This window comes from Dysidea avara, chromosome 3, assembly GCF_963678975.1.
Source record: "Dysidea avara chromosome 3, odDysAvar1.4, whole genome shotgun sequence".
In the NCBI taxonomy this organism is placed as follows: domain Eukaryota; kingdom Metazoa; phylum Porifera; class Demospongiae; order Dictyoceratida; family Dysideidae; genus Dysidea; species Dysidea avara.
The window spans coordinates 43,629,317-43,645,448 of NC_089274.1; the positions used below are offsets into that span (position 1 = coordinate 43,629,317).

At 37.4% G+C, this 16,132-nt stretch overlaps 2 protein-coding genes across 3 annotated transcripts; one reads left to right on the forward strand and one right to left on the reverse strand.

Annotated features, from left to right (window-relative positions):
* Window positions 1–6,864: 6,864 nt before the first annotated feature.
* On the reverse strand, window positions 6,865–10,482 carry LOC136251131 (TNF receptor-associated factor 2-like). The gene is made up of 7 exons (XM_066043508.1): window positions 10,167–10,482; window positions 10,065–10,113; window positions 9,389–9,493; window positions 9,171–9,338; window positions 8,680–8,751; window positions 8,548–8,622; window positions 6,865–7,996 (listed from the first exon to the last, which is right to left on the reverse strand). Exons 1-7 carry the CDS (start codon window positions 10,313–10,315, stop codon window positions 6,899–6,901), a joined length of 1,716 nt encoding a protein of 571 aa, XP_065899580.1. The 5' UTR covers window positions 10,316–10,482; the 3' UTR covers window positions 6,865–6,898.
* Window positions 10,483–10,562: 80 nt separating this feature from the next.
* Window positions 10,563–15,447, forward strand: LOC136251133 (TNF receptor-associated factor 3-like). 2 transcript variants are annotated; one of them, XM_066043512.1, is made up of 7 exons: window positions 10,563–10,685; window positions 11,576–11,609; window positions 12,123–12,227; window positions 12,283–12,450; window positions 12,856–12,927; window positions 13,582–13,659; window positions 14,176–15,447. In XM_066043512.1, exons 3-7 carry the CDS (start codon window positions 12,189–12,191, stop codon window positions 15,250–15,252), a joined length of 1,434 nt encoding a protein of 477 aa, XP_065899584.1. In that variant the 5' UTR covers window positions 10,563–10,685; window positions 11,576–11,609; window positions 12,123–12,188; the 3' UTR covers window positions 15,253–15,447. The 2 variants fall into 2 exon arrangements, with proteins under 2 accessions (XP_065899584.1, XP_065899585.1); XM_066043513.1 differs by lacking the exons at window positions 10,563–10,685; window positions 11,576–11,609 and having other exon boundaries at window positions 12,033–12,227.
* Window positions 15,448–16,132: the final 685 nt, after the last annotated feature.

Consider the following 16,132-nt stretch of genomic DNA (forward strand, 5'->3'; position numbering starts at 1 on the left):
GCAGGAGACAAAGCTGGTTGACCAAATCCAAACAACGTAAAATGCCCTTGATAGACATACAGCCAATCCTACTCAACAAGTGCCTGATCGCAAATCCAATGTTGTTTTGTATGGTATCGATGAATGCTCTTCAAGAACATCTAGACACGAAAGACAACAGAATGATGTTAAAGCCGTTTTAGAAACCCTTAGTAGTATAAAGGTTCAGATAAACCCTGATCACGTAATCGACTGTTTTCGTCTTGGGAAATTCAAACAGAATCAATCTAGGCCACGGCCCATCTTAATTAAACTCCAACGTACCATGGACGTAAATACAATTTTAGCGAACAAAAGTTCCTTACCTTCCCCATTGATTATCAAACCTGATATGTCACCACAAGAAAGAGCAATAGAGTCAGTTTTACTAAAGGAAAGATGGTCCCTAATCAAGGCTGGTCATAACCGTAAACAAATCAAACTTAGCAACAATCGTATTTTTGTCAACAACCAACTTCATGGAGAAGTTATTAATGCAGTTTTTAAATACTCTTCATCTACAGCTTCGAATTCGTCAGCTCAACCAATGGACATAACACACACGAAACAACCGCGCTCACAGGAGCAGTCTTCCTGATGACTGCTCAGCTACAAGTAGTTACAATGCTTCAAATTTCCAAAATCCCAATCATACTAAACTAAAAATCTTGAGTCTAAATTGTTGTAGTTTACGCAGTTCCGGAAAAAGAGTTCATTTCCAAGCCTTAATTGAAGAACACAACCCTCATATTATTTGTGGCTGTGAATCACATCTTGATAGTTCTTATTACAATGCTGAAATTTTTCCTCCTACATATACTGTATTAAGAAAGGATCGAGTAGAGGGTGCTGGAGGTGTATTCTTATGCGTTAAGGAAGGCCTAGATGTATCTGAAGAACCTGAATTGGATGTAAATGCTGAAATCATTTGGGCAAAAGTGACTCCTTCTAAAAGGGCCCCCATTTATGTTTGCTCATTTTATCGTCCACCAGACCTGTCCATTGACCCCATACTGCAATTGGGATTATCTTTGAACACTCTTACACGTAGGTTTACTGAACTACCTAATGTAATAGTAATGGGTGATTTCAACCTTCCAGGTATTAATTGGTTAGATGGAAGTGGTCAGGTTACCTCTAATCCTAGCTATGGAGTAGAACTAAATAATGTATTTCTTGATCAAATTAATGATATTGGCCTTAATCAATTTGTCAATACTCCGACTAGAAACAACAACATACTTGATCTTGTACTTTCTACCTCATCTACCATTTTGGACTTAACTACTGCACCAGGAATGTCGGATCATGAGGCCGTTGTCTTCCATCATAATATAGATAACACAAATATTAATACTAAATCTGAACACAAAGTTGCTTTATACCACCGAGCTAACCTTGAGAATATTAAGAGACCTACTTGAATTTCAAACTCATTTTCTTGGGAATGATCCTTACTGTAAAACCGTCGAACAAAACTGGACTGATCTAAAAGGTGTAATCAATGACAGTGTTGCAAAGCACGTGCCATACAAAACTATACGTTCCAACTCCAAATTACCATGGATAAACAGAGAAATAAAGAGGGATATGAAGAGACGTAAACAATTATACAACATAGCTAAAAGAACCAAATCTAGTAATGACTGGAATGCCTATCGCAAGATTAAAAACTCTATAAATAGCAAGATTAAAGTAGCACACAATAATTATTTTAATAGAATGTTTGACAACTCATTTAATGGAAATCGTAGACAATTTTGGAAGTATATTAGAGCAAAACGTAAGGACTACCATAATATCTCCACCCTAATTGTAGATGGTGAATCTATCTCAGATACAAAGAGTAAAGCCAATGCATTAAACAACTATTTTGAGTCAGTCTTCACTAAAGAAAACTTATCTAATATCCCTTCCATGAATGGTTGCAACAACCCTGTGAATGCTCTGCCTACTATGCCAAATATTACATTTTCAGTGGCTGGTATCCAACATCAATTATCCCTATTAGATACCAACAAAGCCAGTGGGCCAGACAACATTCATCCATATATCTTGAAGAATTGTGCAAACGAAATATCTCCTATACTGCAAGTTATATTCACTCAATCACTAGACACAGGTATACAACCTTCCGATTGGCTCATGGCCAATGTATGTCCAGTTTTCAAGAAAGGAAACCGTACTAGTACCGCAAACTACCGACCAATATCATTGACTTCTGTATGCTCCAAAACTATGGAACATATTATATATCATTCCATAATGAATCATTTAAACTCAAATAGCATTCTCATTGATACCCAGCACGGCTTCAGATCCCAGCACTCTTGTGTTACCCAACTTATTTCACTGATAGAAGACTTGTCACATGCTCTAGACCAACAGAAACAAACCGATGTCATTCTCCTTGACTTTGCTAAAGCGTTTGATAGTGTCCCACATCAAAGACTATTAGTTAAATTAAGACACTATGGTATCAACGATCACATCTGTCAGTGGGTCAATACTTGGCTGACCAGAAGGTCACAGCAAGTAGCTTTGGACGGTACTTTTTCTGACTTGATAGCTGTTCACTCAGGAGTCCCTCAAGGGACGGTTCTCGGCCCTTTGATGTTTCTTCTATACATTAATGATATAACAGAACATGTAAATTCGCCACTACGGTTATTTGCTGATGACTGTTTACTTTACAGAATTATCACCACCAAGGAGGATGCCATTCAACTTCAGCATGATCTTGATCAACTACACGAATGGGCAACTAAGTGGCAATTAAGATTCAATGTAACCAAATGTACTATTATGCGGTTTACCAGATCATTATCACCAATCATTTTCAACTACAAGCTAAACAATCACAACTTGGGTACATCAAACCAACACTCCTACCTTGGTGTTATATTGGAAAACAAACTATCATGGTCTCCACATATTAGTAATATAGCTGCTAAGGCCAATAGAACATTAAACTTCTTGAAACGCAATCTGAGTTGCTGCTCGTCTAACATCAAAGCAACAGCCTACCTTACGATAGTACGACCGTCAATGGAATACGCTGCAGTCATCTGGGACCCATACCACCATAACAATATTCAACAGCTAGAGAAAGTACAGCGTAGGGCAGCTAGATGGGTCCTAAATGATTTCAATCGATTCAGTTCAGTCACAGCTATGTTACAGCATCTTTCTTGGCCAAGCCTTCAGCTGAGACGTAAAATATCCAGATTACAAGCACTTTTTAAAATTATACATCAAGATTATTCACTGTCAATTCCTCCTCATTTTATTTCAATGACAAGATCCACCAGACTATATCACCCACATCGTTTTATTCTACCAAATTCATCTACCTATTCATACCAACAGAGCTTTTTCTCCAGATCAATTAAGGATTGGAACAACTTACCATCTTCCATCATTGAGAGCAACAATATTGACTCTTTTTCAGCGGAACTGCAAACATTGTATGGAACCCAATAACTGTAATCTTTGTAACTACGTAGCTAAATTCATTTTATGATTGCTTTTTTTTTTCCTGAGCATATCAGCTGTGCTGTCTGCTCAGTAACAATAATAATAATAATAATATATGCCCTATGGGGATGAAGATTGACATTGGGTTGTCCACATGATCATTATGGAAATTTTAGTTTTATCATGCACGTTAAATCTAAGTAAGTTTTGTGTTATTTTGTAATCTTTTTAAGCCTTGTAATGTATGCAGAATACTTTGAAACTTTAAAAATATACCGTCAGATGGAAGGCAGAGGAGGTACGACACGCACACGTGAGCGCATGTGTTTTGTACAGGGAAGCTATTTCGTGGGGGTATCAACGAAAAATACGTGGCGATCGAACTCTTTTCTTATGCTTACTTCAACGGTGCAGTCTACCCCATTCAACCCCAGTGGTTCTGTTTCGATATACACAGCCTATTGGAGGAATCGTCACGTGATGAATAACGAACCGTACGAAATCAAGCCAAGCAGCAAGTTGGGAAGAGAGAACCAGTGAAAATCAACTGCACAAGTGTCTAATAGCTTTGCGGTTCATCAAATCTTGTCTACGGATTAATTTTCCGCAATTTTACCATTTGAAGAATGCAATTACTGTGAATTCTTTTCAATAGCGCTTAATTCGTGTCGTACCTCCTCTGGATGGAAGGTACCGTATTTCTATAAATATAAGCTGCGAGAAATTTTCACGACTTAAATTTTCGTGTTAAAAAGTTTTCACCGGTGTCCTCAAGCGACGAAAATTTTTTAACAATGAATTATGTAGCTTTTGTCTTTTTTGTATATAGGAGAAGCAGAATAACAGGCAGTGAAACCTAAGTGTGGTATCTCCATTCCATGGAGGCTGCACCCTGAGGGTCACAAACTCAAGCCGAGTGGACTGGAGTGGCCTGAATTGCTGTAGCTAGAAGCTCATTCCATGCAATTTACATATTCGTATATATGTATACTTCACTTAATGGGTCCTGTAGTAGCTGTCTATTATATGGCATGGCATCATTGCCAACGCTATCGCTGGCGGCGAAATCCCCAGGCGAGGACCCAGCGGCAGCTCTCCCCTGGGATGCAGGAGGCCATTCTTGTTTATTAAAATACTGCAGCAAAGACATACTCTTGAAACGCCAACGGCCAAGCCTCGATCCAGGTGGCCAGAAAGCACTGAGTTAACTGAATTTATTCAACTTATCTAATATTCAGTACGTTGGTAAAAAAATTTCGTGTAATTAATTTTGGTTGGATGCTAGCTTCGACGAAATATTTTTAACGGTTTATAAATATAGCCGAAATACGGTATTCACTGGTGTTACTTTGCTCGAGTTTGCGACTTTTTCAGCTACACAACAATTTTCTGATGGCTGTGTTATCAACTCAACCATCAAAAGTAAAAACCACTTCAAAGTCGGCATAACAATGCCATAATTGAAACTACAACTCCACCTTAGGTATTGTTGCATCATTGTGACACCTCCACTTTAGTTGTTAATCTTAATAAGTTGCTAACTTTTTTATACTTACTTGAGATATATAGCCACTTGCACACCATTGTATTGACAAGTGTGCAGTATTTGCTCACAAAGCAAAGTATACAATGATAGTAGAAATCCAATAAACTCTCATTACTTGCACAAACTTGCAGCTAGAAGTAACTGCAGTTTCAAGACAGTTTGGGTTACTAGATGGCTTCCTAATTCAATTATGCCATATTTTCCTTGGGGAGCCCCAAAGAAAAAATACCTTTTTTTCAGATTTAAAGTACTGTGCATATGCATGGAAATTCCAACTCAATAAAGTATATATTTCTGAGATTGGCAATGAATACCTAGCTGCATATAAAAGTCCATTTAAAAATAGGCTAGAATGCCTATTAATAGTCAATAGTACAGTCACAGTCAGCTAAGAACTCTATATTAAAGCATTCAGCTATGCTACAAGTCACCTTGTAGAGAATTCAACTCTGTTATAAGCCACCCTCGACCCTTCAATTGTCACCCTGTAGATAGTTCAGCAACAAAAAAGTTACCTTAGAGAGTTCAGCTACAACAGGTCACCCTGTAGAGAGTTCAGCTGCAAATTAAGTGACTTTGTAGAGAGTTCAGCTACAGCACCCTGTAGAGAAATGCCTGTCTGATACCTTCAGACAAGTGCAACTCAATAATGGCCATGGCCCATGGCTAAGGCTACAGGCTTAATTTTTTCATCGTTTGATGTTGCTTCAGCCCTGACAGGTGCCTAGCCTAGTATACCACGACCATACCATACAAAGAAGCTCACAGTTGATATATAACTAAGTTGTACTGAACTAAACATAGATCTTCACCATCGTCTATACTCACAGCTGAGGCCTTGCTTTTACAGACTACTCCCAGCAGTCACAATAACCTGGAAGACCCAAAATACATACATACCAATGTGTACACACCTCTACTTTGTACAGTATCACCATGCATGGCAATGGCACATAACTGAGCTTTTTTGGCTAAGTACCTTGCACAGCGAAGCTCTTAAAGTGAGATGAGGAAGTGAGATCTCATGTATTATAATAGTAATCATCACCTGACTGGTGAGCGATTATAATTTTAAAACTATATGACTTGATATGTCACAGTTATCAGTGGACCATCATTGGAGCCATAGGCGGCGGAAAGGGGGGGCTAGGGGGCTAAAGCCCCCCCTCGGTCTGCTGAGGGGGAGCTTAGCTTCCATTGGGATCATAATTATTATGATCACGCCTTCACCACCTTGTCCTGCTAGCCTCACCATTGTCGTGTTGATGGTTGTATACTACTAATAGCATTTGCCGTTAAATACCAATGAAAATTTTCGTGACCAATTCATACCCACTGATTTTTCAACATTTCACAGCCTATGAAAATACTGTATAGTACCCCATGAATTTACCATAAAAATGAAATGAAATTTTGATTAATGATGGCTATTAAAACACCAATGTGGAAATCCAATGAAAAGACACTTAAATTTAAAATGTTTTCATACACAGTATGCTTTGAAAATGTAATGAAATCAAGAGTTTACAATGTAAAAATATTTATCCTAAATATATAATGAACTCTTGATGAAATTAATTGACATTATGTACAATCAATTATTGGGTGTTTTACCCATTAATTTATATTGAAAATTACAGTAAATCACTTTGAAAATTATATTAACTAACTAATAATCATTGTGCATGCAGTTTGACATATGTGACCCAGTCCTAGTAATGATAATACTTTACAGAATAGTAATTTTGTTCTTCATTGGTGTGTAAGACATTATAACATAAACAATGTATGCAAAAATGTATAAGTATTTTAGCTATATTCATACATGTGCAAAAATGATGAATGAGTAACAAATCTTTAAGGATGCAATATGTTAGAAGTGTCCACAACAGCTTTAATATACATCACATCATCTTTGACATAGCTTGGATTATCAAGGATTGACAACTTGGCAAATTCTGGGAAACCACTGGCAACATTCATATCTGATTTTGGCCTCTGGAAACTGCTTGATTGTATGTTGGGTTTAAATGTCTGCACCAAATGCTTCTTTTGATCCTGATCAACAAGAGTCAAGCTCACTTTGTGCTCAAATGGCCACTGAAGTAATGGATCATACTCACCCCTCATCAAAACAAAGAAAATTGAAAGATGTGTTCCTTCTCCAGTGCCATCACCATTAAGATATGCTCTGATGCAAATCTTGTAACCATTTCTTCTTGTGTAGAATGGTGGTGAGTAGATGCTGGTGATTCGACCAATTTTAGCATCACGAATTTTCCTTCTCATGTCTGGTATATGCCAGAGAAAAGCTCCATTGTATGTACTGGCAAGGGATGCTTGTAATTGTAACTCTAGTTCTGAATGGTGATCATTGAGCATGTTTATAGTACGTTCAACTTCCAACACTTTTTCTTCAACTTGTTTGATACAATCCAGTGGATAAGAGCTGTTGCAGCACGGGACCAGCTCACAACTCCTCAGTACTTGTGATGAATAATCTTGCTGAATATTCTCAATGTCACTGCTAGGCTCTGCAAGTTGGAGACTCTGACTCATGAAATTATTAGTAGTGGAAACATCACTAGAAATCCTTTCATAGTTGTTTTCCAAAGTAGAAAACCGATCATCAATAACACGTACAATGCTACCAACTTGAGACTCGGCCACTTCTTTGTATTCTTTCACTTTCATGGTCAATTCTTTAATCAACTTCTTGCTCTCATTGTTTTCATGACATAGCTCTTCATTCTTCTGAAATAGTTCTTCGTTCTTCCTCTCCAGATCATCACACTTAGTCTCTAGTAGTTCAATTCTATTGGCGACCAGTTGGTACTCATTGTTCATCTTCTCTACTGACTGACTCATCTTGGAGAACTGGACCAGTAATGGTTGTAGGTGACTGGCTAACTTGTTGGTGTCCTGTAGGTGCTCAAAGTACTTCTTGTTGTTAGCCTATATATGAAAAAAATGTCATAATGAATATCTCTTTACATTAATCCAGGGCTTAAATTGTAAAAGTTTAAGAAATTCGTAGCATAAAAGACTGGGGTGGGGGATGCCACCATTTATGATCAATCACTTTGCACAGTGTTTAAGACTCCCTTTTAGGGAATTTTAGCCATCAAGTTGAGTACTTTGCATCTTGATGTTGTAAACAGTTATGCAGCTTGGAATCTTTTGTATAACAGGTTACTATACATATAATTAGAAAACCATGACTGCCCTATTACAGCATACTGCAATTGACTTCAGAATGCATGACTGCTCTATTAGGGTAAATTGATATTGGACCAGGTCCTGCACTCCTATATAGACTAGTGGGATAGGTTGAAATATATTTTCATTCCTCATTGTTTGATATTGAATAGTCTACTTTGCAAAGCAAAGCAAACTGCCAAACAGCTAATAAAGTAGATCTATACTTCGTGTATCCTATATACCCTCAATTCAAGTTATGAATTTATCAAGTAGCTGTACATGCATCCTTTCTATCTTATACACACTTCAAACAACACATCCTCTTCACCACTACAAGGACACCTAATCCAGGTACACTCCCTCATCACATGATCAGTAAGCTACAATAGTACATTACAATGTAACATAGTTCATTGTAACTCTACAATAATCATTACCTTAAGTGCTGGCATCTCCTGCTGGCAGAGATGACAGCTTCTCATAGCATTAGGGCAGTTATCACCATGTGCCTGTAAAGGTACAACGAATAAAAATTATGCCAACATGGAATGTAATTTTGTAGCTACAACATGTGAGCAGTTTCATAACAATCACCATAATTTTCAGCACCTTCTCAAGAAGTATAGAGAGTGCCTTTTAAATTGTCTCCTCCCTCCAACCCTAAAGCATAAATGTTGATGTATATGAATGATCAGTGATAATTTCTTTGGTTTTCCTCAGTGCATTTACCTACTTCTTCCTTTTATTTCTAATAAAGTCAGTCATTGACAGAATGTTGATTTGGAGCCTTGTATACTTAGCTACATACCAAACTAATCATTCACATTCCAGTCAGCTAACAACTTTTAAAGCATACAGGTGAATTCATGTTCCCTAGTGTACTCCCTGTACTTTTGCGAAAAACTAAAAATGATGGATGATCCCTTACTTTTAAATCTTTGTATGCCAACTTTCGTCCACAATCCTTACACTCCACTAGTCGTTGTTGACACTCATTCTTCAAGTGATCTTCTAGTTTAGACAGTAATACTCTATCACCACATCCAGTGTTCCTACACTCCACTGTGATGTACTGACAACTTGACAAGTGTTGATCCTGTAATAGTACAATGAGTCAACATGTTCATAGTAAATGAAACAACTCACAATGAGATCTTTAAACAATCCCTTCCATTCACATCCCATCTCATGGTAGTGACACTTCACTAGTAATCTATTGATTTCTCTCTTTATAGCATGATCAGGCCATGGCTTTAGACAATACATAGTCAATAGTAAGTTGATATAAATAGACCTATACAGTACTATAGGCCACACCAGTGATGCCACACCAGTGATGCCACACCAGTGACGCCACACCAATCCCCTGGTTTAGCCTACATATAGCAATCAAATAGCGATGACGTGAATTCACTAAATACTGACAACTCATTTGAAATCTCATATATCCAGCTTGCTGCTAGATATTGAAATCCCACATCTTTCTAAATACTTAACATCAGCTATTCCAAAATTCTTTAAAATCTTCAAACTTATGTTGCCAAAAAAAATTTAAATTGCTGCATCATGAGGTCAGTCAGTACATAAAGTATGAATAGATTCAGCAATTTGTGTCTCAGCACAATAACTTGAATCAAGGCAAAACTGTATACAATTTGATAATCAGCTTAGCACCTGTACTGTAATGTAGGTGTTGATAGCTTACACGGTGAAGTACAGAGAAGTAAGCTTTGTTCTATCCCATGAACTGGTGTGACTTTCGTGGAATGCTGCATGTACTTGCAGAATCACCACCCCCCCCATTGGTATCAGTTCTACTTACCGTGTCATTAGTGTCAACTATTACTTCTGTAAATTCACTGGTTGAAGTTCTGTTAGAGGTACAGTAATAATGGGGAAAATACAGACATTATTGACAGCTAACCTAGCAGCATCTTCAAAGCACTCTTTACAATATCGTTGTCCAGTCTGACTAGTTTGTACTGGATCCTTCAGAATTAGCCTGCAATAGGAACACTTCAGTCCTTCATGGACTTCTCCACCTTTATGTAAATAGAGCTTGTACCCAGGCATGTCCAGTTGAAATAGCAGTTTCTGGCTGAAGTTGTAGCTAGTAGCAGAGTAATGACTTCACCTTTATCAGTATTGTAGAATGGTAGCATATATACTATTTAGACCATATATGGCAGCCGCCCGCGTTTCTCACTTTTGCACTCTGCACCACACCGAACACTTTTTATATACGCCGGGTATAAGTATGTCATTTGTTTTCAGGGAATTATTTTGGGATTTTCCCCTAGCTGTTGGGTCACTGGCGCGCGCACGTGACGAGGTTGTGAGGGCTATGAAAGTTTGTGGGTTACTCCTTGTCTTTGTGCTTGTTATATCTTGTTCGGCACACATCGTAAATATCAGTACTGTATCATCGGAGCTGGTCCATCAGGTAGCTATTGTCAATGCGACACCTGTTAATGTTGTAGAACCCGCGTGTACAGTGTGTAGTATAGTAGTAGTCTGTACGTTTCATTTAGGCTAACCTAGTGTATGTGCATCAACAGATATCGTTATGAAATACACGACTTGAAAAGGAGAGGGTGGGGCGTGTGTTACTGTAACCTCGACGATGTTAATTAACCGCACACGTATTATTTTTTTACGTAGGTCTACAGTTAGGGTATTTCTTACAAAGAGCAGGAAGAGATTATGTGATAATAGAGAAAGCAGCTGTGGGTGCCTAATTGTCTGTATTGCATGATAGAAGCTGTATACCACCACAGGCAGAGTATAGCAATGGATACATGTAATGTTGTAGGGTAGGTACACGTACACTTTTGTTTGCTAACTATAATGCAAATATCCAATCAACTATCAGTTATCGGCTCCACGGTCAATCATATGTTGACTTAATGGTTCAGCATTAATGTTATGTGACCCTCAGGAGTAGTACAGACGAGCGCCAGTGGGGGCAAGTAGCTACCAGAGAGCTCCAGGGCTGTAAGATTTGCTGTGATTTTTAATTAAAAAAAAAATCTGCCTCTGAAAGGGGGGTTCGTCCAAACCCCCACTGCCTACACCCTTGAATACATCCTTGATTTCAATATTTATTTGTCTTCATGCAGTATTTGGCTTTTTGTCCACTTTGGCAGGAAGAAAGCAGTGAGCTCAGGGCCTAGCTATCTTCTATCTTGACAGTGTTGTTATCATACTTGTAATAGGTCATCAAGCCATGCATCATAGGATTAGGTCATAGTTTACATTCTTTTGTTAATAATGGTCAAGTATTGATGTAGTGTGGTCAGTACTATAATCACGTATCTCTTACTACCTTTACAGAAATTCTTCCAGTGAAGTAACAACAAATGAAAAAGTGAGTTTGTCATACATGCATGTACGTGATAAATTATGGGGTTGGCTGTAATCTGAACTTAAGGTCCCATAACATGTCACTTTTTAACTGGTTCATAATAGAGGATATGCGCCTTTTATTATTTAAACAAAAATGGTCAATATAAGTGGATTAGTGGTGTGCTTGAGAATTTTTAGACAGTGAATGACTATTGTAAATCCCATACAAAAGTACGAGTAGCAAATGCGGCTTGGATTATAACTCGCCGAACTATGGAAGGGGCTCCTCCTTCCAATTACTCTGCTATACTTGTAAACTGGTATATTTTCTGTGATTTGTACTTTCTATGTGTGCCTACAATATACATTCGCTCACTGTCATGATGTGTGAAAACATCACGTGTTTATTTAGAATGTTTTTTGGTCACATATCCTCTACTGACACATTATTACCTGGGAGACGTATAACTCAGCTTTTAGATGAGCCCTTATTTTTATCACACATATGTTTATGATATTAAGCTTACTTCATTAGCCACGGCCTGATCATGCTACCAAGAGAGAAATCAATAGATTACTAGTGAAGTGTCACAACCATGAAATGGGATGTGAATGGAAGGGATTGTTCAAAGATCTCATTGTGAGTTGGTTCACTTTCTGTCAACAGATAACCTTACACAATTCCACTATTACAGGATCAACACTTGTCAAGTTGTCAATATATCACAGTGGAGTGTAGGAACACTGGATGTGGTGATAGAGTATTACTGTCTAAACTAGAAGATCACTTGAAGAATGAGTGTCTACAACGACTAGAGGAGTGTAAGGATTGTGAAGCAACACTACACTTTAAGGATTTAGAGGTATGTATATAAAATCCCTTGTTGTTTACTGGCTGCTTTTGGCTATTCACTAAGCACAAGTTTGCAAGTATATGTTATTTTAAGTTAGCTGTTTAGATAGAGTGTGCTTTCATGATTAATGTGCTGTATGTAAGTGGCATCTCGCCAAACCTTGCTTTGTAATTATGTAATCTGCAAATTCATCAATCCCTTATAAGCTCCTTAAGTTGATGTTTAGATCTATGATTTCTTGATTTTCATTAACATTTAATTCTTCAAAGCTCAGACGAAGTGTGGATTCATCAACTTCCCTTTCATCAAATATTTCTGTTGTATAGTAAGCTGCTGATGAAGCAATTGTACATGTGCAGATGTTTCGTTTTCATTATAAAAGATGTTGAAAGTCTTTGCATGTATATTCTGTAGGAACATGGAGACAATTGTCCTAATGCTCTGAGAAAGTGTAATCAATGTCAACAGGAGATGCTAGCAATTAAGGTAATGTTATTTCTAAGTACAGTGGACCCTCGCAAATCCGACCCTCTCTAATCCAGATCCTCGGATAATCCGAACGGGTCATGAAGCTAGCAAAAAAAATTTTTAAATCTAATTAACGCCCAGCAATAAATGAGTTTTTAGCGAGGTTAAAAAGTTGAGGATATGACTGAAGAAAAGCAAAAACGTGTGACCTTGTCAATTGAACAAAAGTTTACTATATTGAAAAAGATTACTGGAGGAGCAAGTTTAAGCAACATTGCTAAAGAATATGGCATTGGCAAATCAACTGCAAGTAAGAATGAAGATAAGCTAAAGTGAAGAAGTGACTAGACTTATGGACAAGTGTTTCACTTGGTATGAATGTCAAGATGAGTGTACTACCCCATCACTTTCAGTAATGCTAAGCAACTTACTCTTGACACTTACTTTCATTCAACTTAACTCCAAAAACGTACTACACTGTACTGTAAAACTTGATGTATGTGAAGACCTCTTATATACTTATTTAGTCAATAAAAATTTAAAACACAGTGTTAATTGATGATTCACAAATCCGAACATTTCAGTAATCTGAACAGCCTTTGGTCCCAGGGGAGGTCGGATTTGTGAGGGTCCACTGTACTGCTGTATTGATATTATTTTGTTACTGTTTAGCTTAATGATCATCAGATGAATGAATGTACCTGGATCAAGTGCCCTTGTAATAATTCTGACAAAGAAGTATTATTTGAGGTAAGTGTGTGTAGTGTGTATTGGAAAACCATCTGAGTCCATGTGCACATTACATAGCTATGACCTTTAATTGTAATAATGTATGTTGCTGCTTATATACGTAGCAAAGTAGACTTTAGTAGTACAGAAGTAGACTTTGTAGTATGGCTAGATGTGTAGTTATAGATCACTTGTAATCAGGATAATAGTAATGGATCTAATTCTTTCTCATGAGGTTGCCAATTTGTAGACATGCAGTACATATACAGGAATAAGAGAATGAAGATCATTTCAGAGTGAAACAGTACACCTGGCAAACCTGTGATCAACCATTTTGGGTGATGCTGCATGTTGTTTCTGAACAAGAGTCTTGTGTGTACCCAGAAAATGGTTTAAATGATTTTGCTGTGTGATTAGCAGGAAACGTTGTAGTTAGGTGGTAAAACAATCCTGTATACCATTGGTAGATTGGTTTTGACTTCTGTTCATAAACCTGGTTACATTGTTTCATAAATGGGCAATTTTTATTTGCATTAGGCTAACAGCAAGGAGTATTCTGAACACCTGCAAGATGCTGCCAAGTTAACCAGTCACCTACAACCATTACTGGTCCAGTTCTCCAAGATGAGTCAGTCAGTAGAGAAGATGACCAATGATTACCAACTGGTCACCAGTAGAATTGAACTACTAGAGACTAAGTGTGATGATCTGGAGAGGAAGAATGAAGAGCTGCAGAAGGACAACAATGAGTTATGCAAGACAATCACAACATTAACAACAAGGGTAGAAGAGAAGGAACACAAATCAGAAGAAGTGGCTAAGTTACGTGTTACTGATGACAGGCTTTCTACTTTGGAACAAAATTATGGCAAGTTGTTCAGTGAGATTATCACTTTCAAGAACTCCATGGCTCAAAGCTCTGCTCAAATTGAAGTGTTCAATGGTGAAATTGAGAAAATGAAACAAGATTTTTCATCACATGCATCAAAGATCAGTGAGATGGTCCCATACAACGACAACAACTCTTATCTACTGGATTATATCAAACAAGTTGAAGAGAAGACATTGGAAGTTGAGTGTACTCTAAACATCCTCAGTGTACATCATTCAGAATTAGAGTTACAATTACAAGCATCTCTTGCCAGTACACACAATGGAGCTTTTCTACGGCATATACCAGACATGAGGAGGAGAATTCATGATGCTAAAATTGGTCGAATCACCAGCATCTACTCCCCACCATTCTACACAGGAAGAAATGGTCACAAGATGTGCATCAGAGCTTATCTTAATGGTGATGGCACTGGAGAAGGAACACATCTTTCAATTTTCTTTGTTTTGATGAGGGGTGAGTATGATCCATTACTTCAGTGGCCATTTGAGCACAAAGTGAGCTTGATTCTTGTTGATCAGGATCAAAAGAAGCATTTGGTGCAGACTTTTAAACCCAATGTACAATCAAGCAGTTTCCAGAAGCCAAAATCAGATATGAATGTTGCCAGTGGTTGCCCGGAATTTGCCAAGTTATCGATTCTTGATAACCCAAGCTATGTCAAAGATGATGTGATGTATATTAAAGCTGTTGTGGACACTTCAAAAATACTGCATCCATAAATAATATCCATACCCAGCAGAGCTTATCAGCCGTGATACCCATGCATTGCATGGCATTAGCTTCCACACTTTTATTGTAATATATAGCTTTGATTCATATGTAAATAATCAACAAGATCTGTGCTCCACTGATTAAACCTTTTTAGATACAAACAAATTATGTAAATTTGTTATTACAATTTTAGGCCCATATTATCACGCAGAAACTTTCAAGTTATGATATCCACACATGTATGTATGGTTGTCATAATTTTACACATGACTACAGGCTTTACATTTTTTCATGCATGAGCATATGAAAACCAGGCACTGCTACAACCACATAAAATTCTGAATCTCAAAGATATAAAATGGTTTACAAGAATCAACTAAAATACTAGTTTTTCGGATAGTCTAACCTGTAACATGTAGATCTGCTAACAAAATATATAGCTCCTTGTTTTATTTTTAAGGTTAACCTTCAAACTCATCTAAAAGACTGCACCCTGCTGCAGTTTTCAACCATTCACTGGTCACAATGTAATGCACTCAAAATCAGTCAAGCTGTGAAAAAATGGTGCGGCTTTAAAAAGCCTGGGTGGAAAAAGTTGTGAAATCAAAACTGGCAGCCAAGAAATGGCTGCAATGATGTTAATGCTAATAAATTTTAACAATGCTGACACAGCCATTATTAAAATTTATTAGCATTAACATCATTGCAGCCATTTCTTGGCTGCTACCTTTGATTTCACAACATTTTTCACCCAGTCTTTTTAAGGCCACACTTTTTGCAAGGATGAGTTTAAAAATTACTGTACAACTAAAGTGATTGTTTTATTTAAATGAAACACTTAGCCTTATAAAGCATGCATAATTGTTTTATTTTTACACAAGCATATTT